Here is a 24112-nt window from a genome sequence, read left to right as displayed (position 1 = left end):
TTAACATACAGATGTTATCTGACTTAATGCCAAACAATTACACACACACACTCACACACACACACACACACACACACACACACACACACACACACACACACACACACACACACACACACACACACACACACACACACATCTTGAAGAGTAAATTATTGTGTAAGGTAAGTATTTTTGATCCCTAAACCTTCACATATCCAGCAGTGTTCTTATTGTAACACCTCCCTGCAGTCAACACAGAAACCCTCAGCTGTAGTTCTGTAATCGTCCTCTTGGTGGCACCTTTTTTTTCTACAGCATTTTCCACCAATCAAATGTTGCTGACTCACAGATGATTTAATTCTTGCAAATCAAGGTCTTTTTGTTTGATTTTTTTGTCTGTTGATTAGGTATCCTGCTTATTGATTTAATAGTACCATTACACAGGACAAAAGTCAAATGTCCTACGCCAGTAGAGCTCCATTAGAGCTTCACATAGGGCCCTGTCCACTCTTCATTCCAGTAACCACAACAAGGCGAGCTCCTCTCAGGGGTCATCAGGTAGGCACTGCCCTTTGTGCCTACCAGTGAGGTCTGGCATCTCAGACCCTCCAAGCTCCCTTTTAAACCAAGCTGCACCTCTTTAAGCATAAACCCAAACTGGCCTTCCTGGTGAATAAGGCTGAACTCAGCCCCACTGCCACCATCAACACATGCTCATTGTCACCAGTTCTATATGGGCTTTATGCACTAACACACCCAACCCATAACATCTATATTGGCCTTCCCAGTGACTAAGGCTGTACTCTGCCCCACTGGCACCACTAATGCATACTTAGTTCCACTAGTTCCACATGGATTTTATGTATTATATCACAAAGCATTCCCCAGCACTGGAGATCCATCCTGGCCTCCCAGTGACTAAAGCCACTGGCACCATTAATGCATGTTCAGTGCCACCCATTCCATCTGGATCTGGCACATTACACAATGACATGACACACCATCACACTCGCTACACAGGCCTCCAGGTACCTAAAACACCAAACCACCAATTATGGTGCGTTTCCCCAACTAGTCTGTGCTCTCCTTATCCACAATCACTGGCTAGCCCTTTCTGCTACTCCTGATAACTCCTTGACAATTACTCTTAATTTAGGGCCTCTAATTCTGAACTACACAAGCAATGATGTAGCAGTCTAACAAAATCATCTCACAGCTCACTTCAGCACATTTAAATTCTTCAAATAAGCTTGTCAGCGGTAGCTCCAGTAAATACCATAGCATACTACACTACTTACACACCAGCCTAAGCACTTTCTTACGGTTTTATTCATAATCCTCTCAAGCTGCAGTACTTCTGTAATTGGGACCTAATAAGCATGATTTCTTCATACCTGATTTCTTTATGTGCTGCACTCAGCAATGTTCTTAAACTCTTTACTGCTTTCTGATAAACTTGATTGATAAACTTCTAGACTTGCTAGATTTAACCTTCATCCTTGCCCACTCAAGATTATCACGTATCTTCTGTCATAACTGCTGTGCACATGGTACTGTCAGCTTTGTCATGTCATCCATGTTTGCTCTGGTAGCTGGAAATCGTCCTGCAGACTCTCCTGCCCTACAACCGACTTTTAGGTCCTAATTATCACTTCCATTCCCACTGTAAACACTAACGAGCCATTATGCCAATTTCCAATCTCTCCTAGGATGTAACAAACTCTCCTATATTAAAACAAAACTGGATAATCTCAAAATATGCTTTAGCCATCTGAGTGATCATATTCACTGTGTTTTAGTGGAAGTAAAAATGATGTTTTATCTGCTACCAGAAGCAAGAATTGCAGGACCTTTAGCACTACCATAATTCACTCCTCTGAGAGAAAATATCAGATGGGTCAGATATTTGTATGAAATTTTATCCACGGCATCACCTCCATCACCACAAACCCAGCAATCACACAAAACCATCTCAGTGTTTCCTTCTAAATGCTTGAGAACTTACATATACATAACTTACATATAACTGTAACATTTGTTTCATTTGTTCTGTTTCATGATTGATTCATGTCAGTTTTGCCTTAGTTGTTTCTTAACCTTTATACAGGACAGCTTAAGAAGGCTTGCAGGGTAATACCAGTTTGCCTCTAAGTGCCATCTCTGTATTGGCTATGTCAGACACAGAGGGGACCATGTGTGAATGTGATGTGTGAAAACCACACTGCTGTGGCACTGCAAGAAGGAAGGTGAAAGTGGCATGCCTATAGTAAGAACCGCACATCTCTACAACTTGAGGCCAAATTCAAAAGATTTTCTGATTTCTACTTCAATGGTTTCAAATGTATATGAAGCAAATACTCCTTGGAACTGCAATGCATGACAGTGAAAAGTTTTAAACTATCAGTTAGTGCCTTCTATCCCTCTAATCAAGACATTCTGTGAAAGAAACTGTCAGTTTGTGATGGGTGTGACCTACTCAGCTGCAGAACTGCTGACTGGGTCATGGTTCAGTTCACAGCAACATTTTCAGATGACAGTTTGAATATCACAGTTTGGTACAAAGGAACCCCCCCCCCCCCCCCCCAAATGCATATGTCTAGGTTTCTTTTATTTTGAACAGGCAATAGTGCAAGTTACTGTTTGTTCCACCTAGAATCATATAATTCCCCTGAGGTAGTTCTACAATCTGAACTGTACAACTGTTTATTCAGTATACAAATTCATACCACCTGAAACCAAGATAAAAGGCTGTGTTCAGCCAGGATTTTATTAGTGTTTTAACTAACTATTTAATGATGTTATTGTTAAGTATATTAGTAATTCTATTATTTAGTATTTGATAAATATGAATGTTAAGTTGTTTAAAGCACAAGACACCACTGTCTCTTGCCAATAAATGTCTTTTGTAAGTCTTGTCATAACTGACCACACACTCATGCAGGTCATATTAAAATGATATTAATTTCTTATCTTAGAAACAATGCAAGTCATATATATCTATACTTTTCTCTGCCATATGCAAAAAGCTCCTACTAGTATCTGTTCAACATGCTTTTCAACCATTTTAACAGAAGTCTTTTTTTTTTCTTTTCACATGGGCCTTGTGGTTGTAACAGTGCATACTACAGTGGTTCTCTACTTTGGTGCTGCAACAGCAGGTCTGGTTTCACACGTCCACAGTGAAGTTCATGGTCATTATTTGGCACTGGCAGTACAGAGATGAGGATCAAAGACAAACCTTTGTTATGTTAAAACTCTCCAGAATGTGACTACATATGAGCTACTACATTATGAAGTAACAGACAGTGTTGCGATGAACTCCTCTTCAGCTGCTCTTCAGAATGTGTGTTGTGGCTAAATATGAGTCGCTACATTATGAAGCACCAGACACGAACATGAAGTGAGAGAATGGCTGTATTTACAACCTGCCACAGGCGCATAATGTAGGCCACATAGTTAGCTAGTCGTAACAGTTAGTGAATGTAGCTACCTATCTCTCTAGATAAATTATGCCCATAGTCTAATGCTCATAGATTAATGTCTGTAGACGAGAAAAACCAAACAAAATCAGCCTGGCATGTATTTAACCTTTTGCACGGTCAACACCCCCTAATAAACAAACAATAACAACAGACATTTTCTTTTGCTTATAACCCAATTAATTTCTCTCCATTTATCAGTTTGTTCTCCTTATGATGGTGGGGGGCTCAAGTGCAGTGGACTTTGCTGAACTCAGTGGAAATAAACGATGTATATGTGATATGATTGGGTACTTGGTCTCATGTACTTAGAAGGAAAAAAGATGAGATATTGTGTGATTGGTGAGACTGTGGAAGGGGGCGTGTGATTGGTGAGACTGTGGAAGGGGGCGTGTGATTGGTGAGACTGTGGAAGGGGGCGTGTGATTGGTGAGACTGTGGAAGGGGGCGTGTGATTGTGTGGGTTAGAGTGAGTTTAAAAGTCTTAAACGTTTGATGTTCTGCTGAACTGAAGACTGAGGAGGACATAATGACAATACTGACGTTCCTGCAACTCTTGCTTTTGACAGCCGGTAAAACTTCATACACAAACCCTGGACTTAGAAGGCAAAACATAGCCACGTAAAACATATTGCTTACATTAAAAAATAATTTCAGTCTTGTGATTGTATCAGTGTTGTGACTGTAGCTGTGTAATGTTGATTTCTGAGAATGTAGATCAACATGTAGTAATAATATTATTAATAATTGCAATAATAATTTAGGAGTCGAATCTGCTGTGGTTAAACATCGATTGATTGGTGGAAAACCTTGTGGCAACAATGAACGCCACCATCACGTGTGGGTTTTTCAAGTCACACATTCAGGAAAGAACATCTGTGGAGGGACTCTGATCGACAAGAATTGGGTGTTGACTGCAGCACACTGCTATAATGTGTCAGTGATCGGGTATGTAGAGGTTAATTAAAATACTTGTGTGTTATTTTATCATTTTCATTTTACTCTGAATAATGTGTGTGTGTGTGTGTGTGTGTGTGTGTGTGTGTGTGTGTGTGTGTGTGTGTGTGTGTGTGTGTGTTTGTGTGTGTGTATGTTTGTACATGTATATGTTCTGCAGAAGTGTTGAAGTCTGGGCAGGTGTTCATCCAAATAGAGCATATCAAAAGTTTAACATTCAGGCAGGTGACATCCATATATTTGATAAAACCAAGAACACAGGTGACATCATGCTGCTCAAACTTCCTGGACCTGTAAGTGGAATCACTCCTGCTCAGCTTCCTGACTCCTCCTGTCAGACTCCTGTTAACGGAGAGCAGCTGCAGATCGCTGGTCACGGATCTACTGTTAACCAAACTGGTAAAAATGCTTCTGACCAAACTGCTCATAGAAGTAAAGGCTATTATGTAAATGTACATAAACCTTTCTCTTAGTAGTTTTGTTTCAGTTAGTTTATTATTTTCTCTTTTATCCTGTGTAAAAGAGCATTCTATAATACTTTAAATTTAAATATTTGACTAATTTAAATATGTGACTGAACATTTTTATGCTTTGGGTGTATAGTGTGCTTGTTCTTGTCACAGCCATACTGTCAAAGTAGATTAAGTTTAGATGCAATTTTTAAAATAGCAGAATATCACATTCAGTGACCTTTTTACTTTTTTAAAGCTGAAACTGTTCAACTCTGTGCACTCCTGCATCAGGCTCCTTCACATGTGTTTATTCCTTCTGTATTGCTCACTTTTTGTTTGTGTATATTTTAGGTCTGCTTGTACTGCACTCTGAGCCGTAGTTAAACTACATCAGAATGCTGAATAAGCACTTAGAATAATGTCACACCCTTATTATCATTTCTTCTTCATGTTTTAGGACCTGCCGACCTGAACCAACCTCTGCAGTGTCTTGATCTGAAAGTCACAGTCTGTCCTACACCCATAAACAACTATTTCTGTGGTGAAGGTCTTCCTAATAACCCACCTGCCTACACCTGTGGGGTAGGACACCTACCATTATGATGCCATATATTATTTCCTTAAATATCTAAAACATAAGATAAAATCTAAAATAAGTAATAGTGTCTATTACAATTTATTTCAGTGTTAGCAGTGACCTCTTGTGGTGAATTATGTCAAACATGAGTGAATGAGCCAGGTCTATGAGACATTTAAAAAAATAGTTACACTCTTCAAATACTTTGTGAGGTCTTGAATTTTTTTCCTAAAGCCATTTCAGAAGAGCATATCTTAAAACACAGTACCAGTGTTTCTGTTAATACTAAAAATGAAAAACAACAATAAACCAACAAATATACCAAAGAGAAGGAAAAGTAATGTTTAACAGAACAGCAACTGAACAGTGATGACTCAGTGCAAGTTTCATCAGGATGCAAAGATGTAAATACATACAAAATGTGGCCAATACATATTTGGGTTTCAGTAAAACACGATGCCACTGACATGTTCAGGAACGGTCTGACGAAGTAATGGGTGCAGATCCCCTAGATGAAACTGCAAGGAGTAACTAGTTGCTAGGGACAGAGACAGTTCTGCATTGACCAATGGGCATCAAATACAGTGTGATATGCACATTTTCTGAATATTTAAAGAATCATTTTGGAAAGAAGCATCAGACGACAACCTTTGTTTGTAACTGTTGTAGTCTTCCTCTCGACTGAGAAAAGAATAAAGTTCAGTCAGAACTAATGAAATGGAAAATTCCACAAAAATGGGAAAATAAAAAGAACTCCCTCCATCTCTCAAACAGGGAGACTCTGGTGGAGGCTGGCTGAAGAAGAGGACTGGGACAACAGGTGTGATCTACGGAGTTCACAAAGCTTCACATATTCAGTATAGACAAATTTCCCTTTCCACAAGTGTGTGTGCTCCTCCTATCAGGAAGTGGATAAATGATATCATGACTAATCACTGAGGCAGCAGGTCCCATATGAATCCTATATGAAGCTGTAACAGTAGAGTCACATATGAAGTTACCGACTATGTACTACAGCTGATCTGTCACTCTGTCAGCATTCCATTATGTGTATCTGTTTGACCTTAATTTTTAGACTGACTGATTTCTAATATAAAATTATTTTTATATTTTATTATTATAAAGCAAAATTAAGGTAAAGAATTCAAATGCATGTTTTTGATTTTAAATTGCTTAGTGAGCTGTCTAACCAGTGAATACTGAAATACATTTTTCTCCTCCCCAAGATGAATTTAATATTAGGTTTTTGACTAGTACAGTACTACTAGTATTTACAAATCACTTCAATAATGTTACTCATAACATGCTCTTGTTGAAAAAAGTACTAAAGTTTTTAAACTATTGGCTGGTATCAGCAAATCATTCAGTATTATATTCTAAATTTCTGCAGTGAGTAAAAAAACACTCACAACTAATGTTCACAACATTTACTCAAAATGACAAGAATTTGTCAAACTGCTAAATTTATCATCTATAATAATAATAATTAATAATAGCATAGTTATAATAATTATTATAATAATTTAATAAAAGTCTGTATGCTATATGTTATGCCCTGTGTGTACTATTATGTAGGTGTGTATGTGCACAAAATAACAATTTCAAGTTCATAAGTTCATAATAAGTTCAAGTAGAGGACAGGAGGGTCATTAAAGAGAGCATGCCTACTCCAGATCAAGGTTCCAAGACCCCCTCCATGTGGGACAGAAGGGTGGTGCCCTCTTCAGTGCAGGGCCGAGTATGACAGCTGAGGCTGTGAGTAGCAGGGCAGCGACGGCCAGGCTGGTGCTCTCGTGCGCACCTTCAGAGATATGGGGACAACACCCACATTACCTCAGGGCATGTGGAAGGCAGGGCAGCTGTACTTCTTGGCTTGGGCAGCTGGGACCACATAGAACTGAACAAGGGAGGTTGGGAGCACAGGCAGGGAAAGCCAGACCTGAGGGCAGCAGGGCTGGGGTAGATGGGGACTCTGGCAGCAGGACTGGGCAAGGACTTCTCTGCATTGGTGGCCATGCAAAGTGTGACCTCTGATAGCCGAAACACAGCAGAGGTGGACCTGACTGCAGATAGAGGAGTACAGCGGCATATGAGGAACCAAAGAAGGAAAACATACACCCAGTGAGAATGGGAACTGAACCGGAGCTGAAGGGGTTCAAATGCCTAGGAGTACTTACTATGCTACTGAGGACTGTAAAGTACTCCTACTGTATTTACAATTACGGCATTTAGCAGACACTCTTATGCAGAGCGACTTACAAAAGTGATTTATCATTTACTCATAGAATACATTCTAGCCAATAGAGTAGGTTAGAGTCCAAAATACCAATGACCTAGAATACTATCAAAATACAGGGATCAATGCTGAGGGATCAATTTTTTTTTTTAAATATATATATATATATATATATATATATATATATATATATATATATATATATATATATATATATATGGAGTTCAAGCCCCACCACCACCAAGTTACCACTGTTGGGTCCCTGAGCAACTGTAATAGGACACATACATCATTGGCACTCACATGCAACGGTAAAGATAAACACAAACATGGGCATGGACAATGTGAAAAAAACAGACACTAACCCATTTAACAGCAATGACATGAACAAAGGCAATGACCAACAAAGATACCAGCAGGAGTTTAAATACATACAGACAATCACATTCAACCATGTGGAGGTGTTTGCAAACAAGGGCGGCATGGTTACAAATAATACAAAGTGAAGTTGCACTGCACGCGGCGGGCCGTACCACGTGAACAGTGGGACTGGGAGCAGTTCGTGACAGCAACACCCTTAACCCTCAATTGCTCAAGTTGTACTCAGTCATAATTGTAAGTTGCTTTGGATAAAAGTGTCAGCTAAATGCCATAAATGTAAATGTACCTGCTACCAGAAACAAGAGTTGCATGAACTGTAGCCTTGCCATGATGTGTTCCTATGAGTGAAAATATCAAAACAGATGACAGTTTGGCAGTTTTAGCAGCATGAAGTTTTTCTTCATAGCAGTAACGGAAAAAATTCATGCTGCTAAAGCTGCCAAACTTTCATCTGTTTTGATTCTTCTAGACCTTTCGGCAGCCTTTGACACAGTGAACCATAACATTCTTCTCCCTGTTCTCTCCAGGCTTGGTGTGAATGGCTCTGCTTGGAGATGGTTTCAGTCCTATCTGGATGGAAAGGATCCACATCCAAACCATGTAGAATCTCCACTGGTGTTTCACAGGGCTCAGTATTAGGCCCCCTTCTCTTCTCTTTGTATACTCGTTCTCTTGGTGATGTAATATCTTCTCATGGTTTCTCCTTCCATTGCTATGCTGATGACACAATTATTTCTTTCTTTTCCACCCTCTGACATGTAGGTCTTGAGACGTATGCTTGACTGACATCCCGTCATGGATGACAGCCCACCACTTGAAGCTCAATCCCAGTAAAACCAAGCTTCTGTTCATCCCAGGTACTCCAACCCTTACCATGACCTCACAGTTTCCTTTGAGAACTCACTGCTATCACCATCCAAAGCTGCCTATAGCCTGGGAATAACTTTGGACAACCAGTTGTCGTTCTCAACTCATATTTCTAATCTAACCAGGTCTTGCAGATTTCTCCTTTGTAACATATGAAGGATTCGGCCCTTTCTCTCGCAGGAAGCTTCCCAGGTGCTTGTGCAGTCTCTTGTGATCTCAAAACTTTCCAGCAACGTAAACCACAAATACATGGAAACAACCAACCTCCATGTATACTACCGCCATAGCCTGCTACATGTAAAACATAATGCATAAACCTACCTGGACGACGCCGTGCTTCAGACACTCTGTGAGCTCGGGTTGCTCACGGCGTCACCTGTGTCCGAATGCCGAAGGGACACCGCAAGTAGTGTGCAAGGAAGCAGAAGCGGGGGAAGCGAGCTGGGGTCTGTGCTAGGCTAAAAGCTAATCCCAGCAGACCAGCTCTACCATCTCTATTCCTCTCAAATGTCTGCTCCTTGGATAATAAACTGGACTGCATCAAACTCCAGCAGACTACAAAGCGAGAGTTCAGAGACTGCTGTGTTTTAGTTTTTACTGAAACGTGGCTCAGCGACAGTATTCCAGATGCCACCAGTGAGATGGATGGATTAGTCTCAATCCATGCTGAACAATGCAGAGACAATGCACTCTCCGGCAAAACACGCGGCGGAGGAGTATGCATTTATATCATTGAGTCCTGGTGTAAAAACTCTGTGCTTGTCGTTAAGTACTGCTCACCGCTGGTGGAGTTTGCTATTGTCAGATGCAGACCTTTTTATTTACCGCGGGAATTCACCTCCGTGTTTATTATCGCGCTGTACATTCTACCCAGCGTGAACACATGAGAGGCTCTCCAGGAGCTGTATGGCGCGATTAGTGAACTGCAGCACGTTCATCCAGACGGACTGTTTATTGTCGCCGGAGACTTCAACCACGCAAATCTCAAGTTAGTACTGCCTAAATTCCATCAACATGTGAACTTTGCAACGAGAGGAGCGAAAGCGCTGGATCTCGTTTACAAAACATTTTTGGTGCGTACCGGGCGGAGCCCTGCCCCCACCTCGGATGATCACATGTCTGTAATGTTGGTCCCTGCATATAGACCAATCGTCAGATGCTCTGGCCAGCAGGAGCCATCTCTGCTCTTCAGGACTGTTTTGAGCAGACCACTTGGATCACGTTCAAGGAGGCTGCTACTGACGGTGGCACTGTTAACCTGGAAGAGTATACAGCATCAGTGACTGGCTACATCAGCAAGTGCATTGATGATGTTACTGTCTCCAAGACCATCACCACACACCCCAACCAGAAGCCATGGATGACTGCTGAGGTGCGCATGCTACTGAGGACCCGTGACTCAGCCTTCAGAACAGGTAACAGAGAGGCTCTCAGGAAAACAAGAGCCAAACTGTCACGTGCGATCAGGGAAGCAAAGTGTGCACACGCACAGAGGATCCATGTACACTTCAAAGACACTGGTGACACACGGTGCATGTGGGAGGGCATTCAGGCCACTACTAACTACAGGAAAACATCACCTTCCTGTGACAGTGATGCCACCCTTCCATTTCACTGAATGACTTCTATGCACGGTTTGAAGCAAAGAACAACGTTGCAGCGGGTGACCAGGTGCTGTGCCTGACTGTGGCTGATGTGAGGCATACTCTGCATGGAGTTAACCCACGGAAAGCTGCTGGACCAGACAACATCCCAGGTCGGGTGCTCAGAGAATGTGCTGACCAGCTTACAGATGTCTTGACAGACATCTTCAATATCTCTCTAAGCTGTCCCAACATGCTTCAAGACCACCACCATCATCCCCGTGCCTAAGAAGCCCATGGTGTCATGTCTCAACAACTACCGTCCCATCGCACTCACATCCATCATCATGAAGTGCTTCGAGAGACTCGTCATGAGACACATCAAGAACCAGCTTCCCCCTTCTCTGGACACCCTGCAGTTCACATACCACTCCAACTGCTCTACAGATGATGCCATCTCTACCACACTTCATCTGGCACTCACACATCTGGATAAAAAGGGCACCTACGTAAGAATGATGTTCATAGACTTCAGTTCAGCATTCAACACCATTGTTCCTCACCATCTGATTGGAAAGTTGAGCTTACTGGGCTTGAACACCTCCCTCTGCAACTGGATCCTGGATTTCTTGACTGGTAGACCTCAGTCAGTCCGGATTGGGAGCAGCACTTCCAACACCACCACACTGAGTACTGGTGCTCCCCAGGGCAGCGTACTCAGCCCTCTGCTGTTCACACTGCTGACTCATGACTGTGCAGAGATGCACAGTTCGAATCACATCATCAAGTTCGCTGATGACACGACCGTGGTGGGTCTCATCAACAAAGATAACGAGTCAGCATACAGAGAGGAAGTGTGAGAACTGGTGAGCTGGTGTAAAGTCAACAACCATCTGTATCTGAATGTTGACAAGACAAAAGAAATGGTTGTTGACTTCAGGAGAGCAAGGCGAGATCACTCCCCGCTTGCCATTAACGGCTCCTCAGTGGAGATCATCAAGAACACTGCCAATTGAGTGGGTGTCCTTAGCTCTCATCAGACCAAGCCTGAAAATATTCTACTGCACCAGTTTAATAAATCTATAATGAAGTGCTTCTATTGTTATGTGGTTTAAATGCCCATTTAATTCAGAAGATGTATGGTTACTAGTTTCTCTGAATTATCCCATAATACAAAAAAATAGAAGCCTTTTCTTATCACCAGTACAAATTAGTTTTTTTCTTAGATTGTACTGTATCATTTTTTCCAAAAATCCATATTAAAATTCTAATATCGATAATAGAGGTTCGAGACACTATGGACAGCTATTTCTCAAAATTTTTCCCATAATGCCAAAACAATTCCACTACCACAAAAGAGTAGGAGCCCTTGGCTATCAGCAGTGAAATTATGACCAGATTCTACTGTATCATTTTGTCATAAATCGATTTTAAAACCCCACTGTCTTTGCTTAGCGAGCGTTAGTTTGCGGTGAGCAGAGAAATACCATAAAATCGCGCGTATAGGCGCATTCGTATTTAAAGCGCAGAAGACGACTGCGAACCGCTAAAGCAATGACGAGGCCACTAGTTTGAGAAATTTGCCGTGTTCTGAGTAATTGTCATTTCTATCCTCCCTGTTGTTTATGTCACAGAATCTAAAATATGCAATCAGTATTTATGGTTACAAACGTACGTGCGTCTGTTTATGTGTGCATTAATGTTTCACCTGCCATTGCGATCATCAGCCGTTTCTCAAATCCAATGCCTTTTATATATTTCGGTTCATATGTTGTCCTATGTTTGTATTTTCATTATGTGCAGATTGTTGGGATTTAGTCAGCTGGTAGTTCATCATGCCTGTTGTACATCACTGTAAACGGAGTATCACGGCATGTAACCGTTTGCTGGGGGCAAATGTGGATTAATATGTGAAGCCACAAGAGGTCGCTATCATTTAAGATTAAGCCAAAATTACTATTTTGCCTTTGTGCTGAGGTTTCCCTTTATTGTTTTCCCACTAAGCGCAAATATAGCCTGGTGTAAAAGTCTAAGACTTTCTAGTATTATTATTATGGAGTGTATGATTAGCCTTTACATATATTGTTGTAGCAGAAAACTGTAGATGTCAGAAAAAACCCACCAAAACCAGAACAGAGTATGTATGGTTACATTGTGTACTTCCATTGATTTATTAAGGGTCAGTAGGAGGAGTCTGAATGAGTATTGCACAAAGGACCTACAAGGAATGTACATGTGTGTGTGAAACTCTGCATGAATAAATGTGCCATCTGGAGGTGTTCTTAACAGTGCCCTTTTCAGTTTGAATCCCACAGTCTGAAATTATATCCATACAGCAGAGGCTGCCGTAGACGGAGAAGACAGTCTGCTCCTTCTGCATTCTATATTCAGAGTCATGACATCACACAGCATTACATTGCTAATCAGACAGATTAGTCTAGTAGACTTGTGAATGTTCTTTTTGGTAACTTTACCAAAGGGCACTGTTTAGAATAAATATACCAGGTCATTACAGGCATTAAGTGCAGTGTGTTTTTAAGTGACTTTTAAATGTGAAAGATATTTCACATCAATACATAATACTTTATAGAGCATTATAATTGGTCCTTATAATTGGTCCTTAGTGGCTTTAAATGAGACTGTAATGGAGGGGTGAATGTGGCAGAGGCAATAACATCTAGGGTGATTAAAAAATAGGACATATAGCTTTACTTATGGTTTTTTTGTTCAACAATGTGACACTGAACCAATGCTCCCAGTATGTTACCTGATGCTGCTAAGGTTACACATCTACACTGAAGTGGTTTTTGGACTAAACATAACGCATTAAAGCATGGACTGGTTACTGGTTGGGCTGCTCAGTGGATAATGGGTTCCCTCTTAAGTCTGGGTTCTCCAAAAGACTCTTCCCAATTCCTGCCCTGGAATTTTTCCTTACCACTGTGATCTTACCGCTGTAGCATCCATGTTTCTATGGTTTCCCTGTCTTGCGTGATTGTTTTGTTTTTCTATATTTCCTTTTTCTCTGCCCTCCATTTGTAGCACCTGTGTCTAGTTGACACTTAGTTCATGCATATAAGCCCTGCCTTGTAGCCTGTGTGTTTGCTGTTCATTGGAAGTCTTGTTTGTGAATGCAATCCGTGCCTTCGTGTTTATCGAAGCCTCCGTATGTAAGCCATATGTTGGTCTAGCTACTTTGCTACTCTAGCCGTTTGTGTAAATCTTATCAGTTTGTTTATCCTTACTGCTGTGTATAATTTCCTACCCCTTGTTTTTGTTATCATGTATTCTCCATGTTGGCTCTTTGACCCTGGACTACTCTGACTATGCGACTCTTGATTTGCCCTTAATAAATCTTGCTCTTCTCCGCACACGCATTTGCCTCCTGACTGCTCACTGTTACACATTTACTGTAAACATTTTTATCTGAAATGCTTATCTGCTTCCCTGGAAACCTTGTGTACTTGACTACAGTTATGAATCTTTTACTACAGCACACTGCAATTACTCAGTTAGAAAGATATTTCTGAAACAAACAAATAAATAAGTAAATATTTAGACAGCCAGCAGGTTGGCACATCCAGGACTCTCATTAGTGCTCTTCTCACCTCTTCTATAATAAAATGAGTGCAGGCTCCTCTGCAGTGGGGGGCAGGGCAGTGGTGGTTACCCGGACTACCGCCCTGTAGAGCTAACCTCTGTGGTGATGAAATCAAAGACTTCATCTACTCATCTCTGCCCTGCTTATTAGACACCGTTCAGTACACCTATCACAGTGTATAAACACTGATGTCATTCCATATGTCCTCCGTACTGTTCCCTCCCACCTGGACATTGGAAAGGGGAATTATATATATACCTGCTCTTTGCCGACTACAGTTTGGCATTCAATACTCTTTTTCCCACCAGACTCGGTCACCAAGCTCAGTGACCTGGGGCTAAGTCGCTCATTGTGTTCCTGGGTCCAGAGCTTCCGATTTGACAGATCCCAAGTGATGAAGATGGGAAGCCTCATATCCAGCCCTTCAACACCGGTGCTCCCCAAGGCTGCATCCTAAGTTCTCTACTATACTGTACACTCTTGACTGCATAGCCACTCATCGCTGTAACACCATTGTGAAATTCACCAATGACACACTGGTGGTATCCGTGGTATCGGAGCCCACATCTCTGAGGACTAAACACATCTCCACCCTGGTAAAGGGGGCAAGGCAGCATTTATATCACATCAGGCGGCTGAGGAAATTCAAGCTCTCTAAAGCACTGCGGAAAGCCTTCTTCACTGCAATAGTAGGGTCAGTTTTTTCTGGGATCATCACTGTCTGGTATGGCAACAGCAGTTCTGAGGAAAAGAAGATCCTCCACAGAAGATCTGCAAGGCATACAGATACTCACTCCTATACCTGCACACTCACATTCAGCACATCTCCATACTTGCACACGAACAGCACGACTGAGTTACTTGAACTGGACAGTTACATGGTACACGTGGCCACTTTAACTTACCGTGTTTATTTGCACTATTTGTATCATCCCTTATTTAATATTCCCACGTGGCCTATACTTCAAGTCAAATGTATTTATAGTGCTTTTTACAACAGTTTACAATCCCCCCTTTACATGTGGTTTGCCTAAATCATGCATATATATATTTTACCTTTTTATTCTGTTCCTATATTTATTTGCTTTACGTTTACGCCTACTTAAAAATATCTTCACCTCTCACACAGTCTTCAGAGCAGCTTTTTTTTTTTGTTCCAGCTACAAATGCACATGTGACAAATAAAGCTATTTAATCTTGAATCCGATCAACGCACCACTGACTGATAAACATCTTTGTAACTTGTTAGTTGCTGATGACTAGACCTTCCTGACTCATAACACACAAGCAAACTCTGTTCTGTAGCATGAAGGATAAGATCAGAAAGACAGAATGCATTTGAAACTTTCTATGTCATTCAGAACAGGCTCTAATATTTATTCAATATGCAAATTCAAACCATTCAGGAAATCTTGCAGCCCTTTCAAACTGACCTTGTGATTGTACTGCTGGAAAATAGAGTCAGTGTGTGTTGTATTGGTAGAAAAGAGATGCAGTGTATGTTGTATTAGTGGAAAAGAGAGGCAGCATATGTTGTATTGGTGGTACGTGCTGAGCAGCGCTCCTCTACAAGCAACAGCACATTTCTTACATCCAGACTGAAGATTGCAGTCATGGATATTAGGTAACATTATTGTTACGATACACTCATGTTTAGCTGTTTTGTAAAACAGTGTTCTGCATATGTATGGCCAGATTTGTATGATGAATCTTATTACATTTAGAAATACAAAGTATTCTGTCACTAGATTAGTTAAATTGTCTTCTACAAAATTCAGAATGGATGAATTCTCCCACTCAGACTTAAGTGTTTTTAAGTTCATTTTCTCATTCTAGTGTTTTTGAAGTTGCAGCTTACTTTAGGTGATTTTTCCTACATGCAGAAGCAGAGTAGTAAGCAGATTTGATGAATAAAAACTCAGATTTAATAAGGCTGGCAAACAAATACAGTCGGACATCTAGAAACAGTCATAATCCAGGCAGAGATTCAGTAACATAATCACATAAACAGGGCAAACAAATCCAGGCATGGCTAGGCAAAGAAGACATGTATGTAGATACACAGAGAATTTGCAATATACAAAACAGAAAATCTAAACTTAAAGATGCAAGGACTGATGTGTTAATGAGAAACAGGTGTGATGTTTGTGGCATCTGATTAAACTGTTCAGAGGATCATGGGTTGCTTAAATAAAACAACTTGAAAAGACACAAGGCACCGTCTTCTGCCAATAAATGTCTTGTCTTGTCATAATTGATCACAGTTTATATCGAAAATTATCTTAAAATCTTAAGTAAAAAAGAATGCACCTCATGTAAATCTTAACTTTCTCTGTCATATAAAAACACTTCCTAGTAGTATCTGTTCAACATGCATTTCAATCATTTAAGAAGAAATCTTTTAGTCTTTTCACTTGGCCTTGTGGTTGTAACAAGGTGTAGTGCATACTGCAGTGGTTTAGCAGCTCTTTACTTCCTGATTTTGGTAACAGGAAGTCTGGTTTCTCACACTCACAGCTCATGGTTACAGTTTGACACAGGCAGTATGGAGACACAGATCAGAGGTTAAGCTGTATTACGATAAGTTCCTCTTCAGCTCGTTTTCAAAATATGCAATGTGTGTGTATGAGCTACATGCTATGAGCCTGTGATCTTTTATTGGTCTAATTAAAAGAGGCCAGTCGCTTTGTGGTTTTTCATTATGATGGAGACCAGAGTCTTCTAAATCATCTAAAGACTTTAAGACAAATGCTATACATGATATGGTAAATGCTACATATGGTCATGTGGTAAAACATCAAGATGAAACTGACCAGATGAGTGAGAACAATCAAGCAGGCACAAACATAACTTGTCTACTACTATCTAAAAGCTGTTATAGTGTTAGTGTCTTTTATAACCCCGCACCTTTAAAGCTAAAGCTTTTCACTTCATTAATATGTCACAGTATGACATTGAATGGCACTCATGGTACCTGCTAATGACACCACTGTTTAGGTCTTTATAGTATAGTAATGACACCACTGTTTAGGTTTTTATAGTATAGTAATGACACCACTGTTTAGATGTTTATAGTATAGTAATGACACCACTGTTTAGGAGGTTATAGAATAGTAATGACATCATTGTTTAGGTTTTTATAGTGTAGTAATGACACCACTGTTTAGGTCACAGTCATATGACCCTTTCCAAGTCTACAAAGCACAGGCAGACTAGACTGGCATACTCCCATAATTCTTCACAAGGCTAAGACAGCCAAGCTGATCCACTGTTCCACAACCTGGGCAGAACCCACATCAGAAACTATCAGGCAGAGCCTCCTCTCAATGCAACCCCAACCTTCAACATCAACAGACCTTTGTATATGACACACTGTCCAAGAAGAGATGTTCCACATTCCTTGGAATCTGGTCCATCTGAAACTTCCTAACCCATACCTGCCACACACTTCATTAATATGTCACAGTATGACATTGAATGGCATTCATGGTACCTGCTAATAACACCACTGTTTAGGCATTTATAGTATAGTAATGACACCACTTTTTAGGAGGTTATAGAATAATAATGACGTCAATGTTTGCCTATGTTCTTAGGAATATTGTTAACATGTTAAATATCAGTATATAGGAGTAATTTAAATTCAAAATTGTCTACCACCTCAATAGCACTTAACCTATTATTGTCTATTGCACCTGTGGTGCTCTCTCTCTCTCTCTCTCTCTCTCTCTCTCTCTCTCTCTCTCTCTCTCTCTCTCTATATATATATATATATATATATATATATATATATATATATATATATATATAATTTTTCAGTATAGTAATTGCTAAATCTAAGTTGTTTTTGTTTAAAAAAAACCCAACTTGATAGGACACAAGGCGTCACTGTCTGATAAATGTACCACTTACAGATAACTATCTTTGTAACTTCTTTGATGCTGCTGACTAGACCTCAGTGACTAGCAAGGTTTTTCAACCACACATGCAAACTTTCTTCCACAGCATGAAGGACAAAATCAGGACAGAGCATATATTTGAAACTTTTCATGTCATACAGAACAGGCCACGTGTTCTCAATACAAGCATAGAAATGATACATAGCAGTAGGGAGGGAGACGTCGGTGGTCACCGAGTTACTCACATTGCTCTGGAAATCTGTGATTGCTTAGATCCTTTGCCACATCCGTTGGGTATCCGAGTTAGTGCTGAAGAAGGTTTGTTCTTTGTATTGTGGATGGCAGCTTTCTGCTTGTGACTGGCTGCTTGTTGTTGGCTGATTTGAAGGCTGCTTCTTGCGCCTACAGCAGAATTCTTCCGCCATGTTTTGTGGTTTGAAAGTGTGCAGATTTGCTTTTATTGAGTCACATCATCTACAGACCTCTTGATAAATCCAGTGAGAGGTGTTTACATCAGTTCATTTACATCAGTTAGAAAGTCTCCAGTGGCTGCAGTTTTAAACATGTCCCAATCAGTACATTGAAAACAGTCTGCAGAGGCTTTGCAGAACTCAGAAACAAATTTCTATGTTGTAGCCTCGATCACTGGCTTAAGATATTGATAGGGATCTTTCTGTTTATGTGGAAGTTAGAAGATTCATTTCCCTACCATCCCTACCTAAATCTGTCGTGGGGCTGTCCAGCAAGTATCTATGGTAGATAGAATGCATCACTGAGAACTTCACGATGTACCTGGGCTGTGGTCACCAGTCTAGAATGCATCACTGAGAACTTTATGATGTACCTCGGCTTTGTTCAGCAAAATCTTACTTTCCAAAAATACATTTGCAAACCACTGTGGTTTTTTAAGCTTTTCTGATGAACAGGTTGGACTCATGTTTATTAACAAAATAGCAAAACAATGTGCTGCACAAGTTCTTTTCACTGTAGTAAGTGTTTTTTTTAGATTGATGCCTCAGGATAGTGTAAGTAAATTGATAATTATTTTCTCAATATAAAAAAGCGGACTCCATCTATATATGGTTAGGTGCTCGGCTTCAAGCACTTAGAAGGAAAAAGGGCTGAGAAGGTGTCGTGTGATTGGTAGGTTTGTGGCAGGGGGTGTGCGATTGTGTGGGTTACAATCAGTTTAAAAGTGTGACTAACACACTTCATATTTTGCTGAGCTGAAGACTGAGGAGGACATAATGGCAATGCTGAAGTTCCTGCAACTCTTGCTTTTGACAGCAGGTAAAACTTCATACACAAACCCTGGACTTAGAAGGGAAAATAAAGCCATATAAACATATTGCTTACATTCAAAAATAATTTCAGTCTTGTGATTGTATCAGTGTTGTGACGGTGACTGTGTAATGTTGATTTCTGAGAATGTAGATTGACATGTAGTAATAATATTATTAATAATAGCAATAATAATAATCATTTAGGAGTTGAATCTGCTGTGGTTAAACATCGACTGATTGGTGGAAAACCTTGTGGCAATAATGAACGCCGCCATCAAGTGTGGGTTTTTACATCAAGGGGCTTTTGTGGAGGAACTCTGATCGACAAGAAGTGGGTGTTGACTGCAGCACACTGCTATAATAAGTCAGTGATCGGGTATGTAGAGGTTGATAAACATACTTATATGTTACTTTATCATTTTCCTCTTCATGATGTATGTATGTATGTATGTGTGTGTGTGTGTGTGTGTGTGTGTGTGTGTGTGTGTGTGTGTGTGTGTGTGTGTGTGTGTGTGTTTCTGTGTATGTGTGTCCTGCAGGAATGTTTCAGTCTGGGCAGGTGTTCATCCAAAAAATGATTCAGCAATCCAAAAGTTTGTCATTAAGTCAGGTGGCATCCATGTATATGATGAAACCTGGGTAACAGGTGACATCATGCTGATCAAACTTCCTAGATCTGTAAGTGGAATCACTCCTGCTCAGCTTCCTGAGTCTTCCTGTCAGACCCCTGCTGAAGGAGAGAAACTGCAGATTGCTGGTCACGGATCAACTATTGACCAGAATGGTAAAAAATGGAGAAACTGTATAAGACAGGATGTGAAGTTGTAAAATGTTCTTTGCTTAAGTATCTGTATAAAGGTGTGCTGTGCATGTGTGCTTGTATAGGACTGAACTGAGTAACTTTGTTTGATGAGTTGATGGGGTGCTGTGCATGTGTGCTTGCCATTACTATACCCAGGATTCAGTGCTTCTTTATTTTTCATTTGGCCTTCAGTGTCAGTTTTTAACAGCTGAAAACACACTTGCTTAAGTCCTGTTAGTCAGTTCCGGCACGGTGCTCATCAAAATGCTTTTAAATCTTTTATTTGCTGTGTCCGACTTTGTTTGTCTAAGCGTCTCTTTCAATCCTGCTTATCCAATACTTTGAGTGTCTGCTTTCATACATGAAAAGGTGCTGACTAAGCAAATGTATCATAATCTTAGACCCTTATTTGAATTTCTTTGATTGTTCTAGACAGTGCCGACCGCACCAAGCCTCTGCAGTGTCTTGACCTGCGAGTCAGACGTTGTTTTGTGCAGAAGACCAACTATTTTTGTGGCGAAGGACTGCGTGGCAATCCAAATGCCTACATCTGTCCGGTAAGGTTCACTGATACCAGAGTACAGAGTCATACATACCTATCCTTTAATTGTCTTATAATTTAACACCTATGTAATCATACATATAAATGATATATAGATTATACCTCTTGAGTCACATTCAATAATGATAAGTTACTTTAACTTGCTATCGTTGCATGCAGCTTTCTGTACTGTTTATGTTCTTTTTTCTCTTTTGCTTTGTGGGACTTTGAACTGTATTGTGTATTCCAGCAAAAACAACAACAAAAACCAGAGAACCTATAATTGTGTATAAATGAAGAGATAGAGCACTTTAATTCATTAGAATGTATGAAAAACTCTATATAAAATTGTTGATGGGCAGACGAAAAACTCCATGTTCATGGATTCTCTCAAACACAGGGAGACTCTGGTGGAGGCTGGCTGAAGAAACAGTTTATTGACTGGAAATATGTTGATGTCATCTATGGAGTTGTCCACGGTTATTTCATTTATCATAACCAAAATTCCATATTTACTAGTGTGTGTACTCCTAAAATCAGATATTGGATTGCTGAAACCATGGCCAAATACTGATGTGTCAGGACATCATGAAAATACAGCAGCATTATATACTAGGTCAAGGTAAAGGTCAACTTTATTATCCCCCAAGAGGGCAATTTGTTGCACAGCCTGCAGTCAGACATGAACAATAATCAACACACCACAAACAAACCAATATACACAGAAAAACTAATTATTATTCAAAGGGCCAATAACCACAGGGACAAAATAAATGTTTTTTTTTTTTCTTCTGTGGATATGTCCCTGTAAATTGTGTGGTACAATTTAAGTTTAATAAATACAGATAGCATTCCATAATGTCTGTTTGGCCTTTATTCTGATATTTTCATATGATCGAGTTGTAAAAAATATTATTATTATTGTTATTGTTATTATTATTTAGATGTAATTATGAACAGGATATTTATCACAAACCTACCTGATGTTTTTTCAGACCTGTTGTTTTTTCAAGTTTTTCAAAATCACTTTCAATTTCAAAGCATCTCAGTGCAAAGCACTTTTTTTTTTTACATAAGAGAAGTAGAATCAACACTCTGACTTTATGTTCCCAATGTGAAAATTCTACTAGTACAGTGATGCTCAATCATTGTTACACCCACAGTAAGTTTAACATCATCTTTTCAATCCAACACGTATCTTTGTCAGATAAATATAAAGAGGACTAAAAAAGATTTTGGTTTCCCTCTACATAGACAAAGATTGGCCATTAGGAAGTTTATCAACTCAAAATGAAATTACCTTCACATTGAATTAATAATCAATAATCCAGCATATAAATATGCATATTAAAATGAATCATCATTTGGTGTTTCTGTTATTGGTATGCACGTGTATGCTACTCTGAATTCTGCTGCGTTTTCCCCTCATGAACTAATCCCCAGGGACAATCAATGATATACAGTATGACTGGGAGAGACCAGTCTGTGGCCAGGCCTACTGTTAAGATCACCATGTCCATCAAAGGGAGGCAGAGAGCTCCTCCTTGGCATTAGTAACAACTGGCATCACCTGTGATTAGCATTACCTAATGAGAGCTCCTGGCCTGTTCTGTCCTTTGCCATGTGGTCTCCTTGTAGAGAGCTGAGCATAAGACAGTAATTTGGTAAAAACCTCTGCTTTGTTTATTCACTCTGTCAGGCCCTTCAGACATGTCTCATGGGGTTTCTCTGACTTCTTTTATTCAAAAGCCCTTTGTCTTAAGATAGGTTCCCTTTATTTCTTTAAATGCATCAATTTTTGGTTTCTCTTTAATTCTTTAATTCTTCTAGGGTGAAGTTCAAGGTAGCATGTTAACTAATTATCAGTGTGTGAGTGACTATAACAGATGATACCTGCCTGTAAAGCATCCCTGAGAAAGGTGCTATATAAATGTAAATATTATTATTATTATTAATAATAATAATAATAATAATAATAATAATAATAATAATCGCTAGCAAGATGAAAGACAAAGCATCAGGGAAACGAGGAAGAAAACTCTCAGGTTTGTCACCATCGGCAGATTTATATGTGGGATCTTACAAAGCGCTGCGTAAAAAAGGAAACGGAGCACGAGTGATATTTTAACTTACACTAACTATCAATCAAAAGGTCCAGTAATACACAGCCCAGTAGTACATTTTAGTAATGCTAAAACGAGACAGCCGTGTTTATGTCGTCACACCTGGTGTTTGTGACGTCACAGAAGCAGATATATAAAAAGGCTTATCTGGCGTCATGGTTACCATTTTGACAGCGTGTGCAAACTGGACAAACCAAACTACGAACTACAAGGATATTCAACAATTGTTATTTCACATTTTCCTGTGGATAAATTGGATTATTGTCAGTTATAGATTTCTCCGATATCAAAGGTAGGCCTAACTATTCTCTTTAAGGCAAACTGGGAAACGTCTATATGAAAAGAGTGCATAAAGGAAATAATTTCCATGTGTCATTTAGATTGAGACATTCGTGTGTTTATATACAAAGCGTAATTTTCCTTTGAAAAGTGCTGGGTTTTGGATTCATTTCTGATGTCCCTTAAATTTGCGTCCCTTTTATCATCGATGGCACGTGTGTTCACTGAAGTCAGCACTTAGTCTAAAAGGAAGAAGGTCCATTAAAAGTTTTATGGCTGTATTTGTATACCTGTCGGCGTCGAACAATACAAGAAATATGAGCCCTGTAGTTTAAAATATATTTGTAATACAACTTTTGTATTTTGATTACATTTTGTTTTTCATTTTAAGAAACACGAGACGTTGTGTAAAAATTATAAGAGTTTTCAGATTATAAACGTGAATGTTTTTAGAGTATGTCATTATAAACATGATTGAATATGCTTGTTTTAGTCACAATGAATTCTATTATTAAAGACTGCTTGTAGAGGAAACATTAATATTTTCACTTCCAAAAAGTGGTGGCGATAAAAACAGCCCTTTAGGAATGTTACGATCCGATGGTCAGTCATGACATGTAGCATCCCCAACTGTTAATTGTTTGTTGATCAATTTAAGAGAATACTGAATAGATTAAGAAAACATTCACTCAAGAGTAGTTGGATATCAACTAAGGTGTTGTAAAAAAGTTTTTGTAAAATAACATACAAATGAGTAATAAAGTAAAATAAAACAAAAAATAATATATACACAAATATGTTATCTAAAATTCTTTAGTAGAAACAGTTAGATACAATTAAATACAGAATATTATATATAGTTACAGTCTGCAGTAGGAGCTGTAGGAGGCTCTTTAAAATTTATTGGTATTTCAATAATAATTTTTATCAATTATGTGTTCAAAGAGGTTGAAAACATTAAATAAAAATCTTTAGATTCAGATACAATTGAGGGGTTACTAGTGAAAATATGCTTATCAATTGTTTAAAATTTGTTTTATTTATGTGTTGTTTAGCCTAGATAAGGACAA

The 24112-nt window shown here is 39.5% G+C and overlaps 2 protein-coding genes across 4 annotated transcripts; both read left to right on the top strand.

Moving 5' to 3' along the window:
- The first annotated feature begins 3983 nt into the window (after positions 1–3983).
- LOC113568879 (glandular kallikrein-like) lies at positions 3984–8628 on the top strand. 2 transcript variants are annotated; one of them, XM_035521594.1, is made up of 6 exons: positions 3984–4033; positions 4226–4409; positions 4579–4817; positions 5328–5452; positions 6222–6267; positions 8592–8628. In XM_035521594.1, the coding sequence occupies exons 1-6, from the start codon at positions 3991–3993 to the stop codon at positions 8600–8602; spliced, it is 648 nt and encodes a 215-aa protein (XP_035377487.1). In that variant the 5' UTR covers positions 3984–3990; the 3' UTR covers positions 8603–8628. The 2 variants fall into 2 exon arrangements, with proteins under 2 accessions (XP_035377487.1, XP_035377486.1); XM_035521593.1 differs by lacking the exon at positions 8592–8628 and having other exon boundaries at positions 6222–6942.
- Positions 8629–19225: 10597 nt separating this feature from the next.
- Positions 19226–21496, top strand: LOC113590180 (trypsin-10-like). Of its 2 annotated transcripts, none has more exons than XM_035521571.1 (5): positions 19226–19304; positions 19502–19628; positions 19837–20081; positions 20532–20656; positions 21041–21496. In XM_035521571.1, the coding sequence occupies exons 1-5, from the start codon at positions 19262–19264 to the stop codon at positions 21212–21214; spliced, it is 714 nt and encodes a 237-aa protein (XP_035377464.1). In that variant the 5' UTR covers positions 19226–19261; the 3' UTR covers positions 21215–21496. The 2 variants fall into 2 exon arrangements, with proteins under 2 accessions (XP_035377464.1, XP_026886003.2); XM_027030202.2 differs by having other exon boundaries at positions 19502–19673.
- The last annotated feature ends 2616 nt before the right edge of the window (positions 21497–24112 follow it).

The sequence above is a fragment of the Electrophorus electricus genome, chromosome 22, assembly GCF_013358815.1.
Source record: "Electrophorus electricus isolate fEleEle1 chromosome 22, fEleEle1.pri, whole genome shotgun sequence".
Lineage (NCBI taxonomy): Eukaryota > Metazoa > Chordata > Actinopteri > Gymnotiformes > Gymnotidae > Electrophorus > Electrophorus electricus.
Note: the sequence above shows the minus strand (reverse complement) of the source record. Positions and strands in the feature narration are given on the sequence as shown.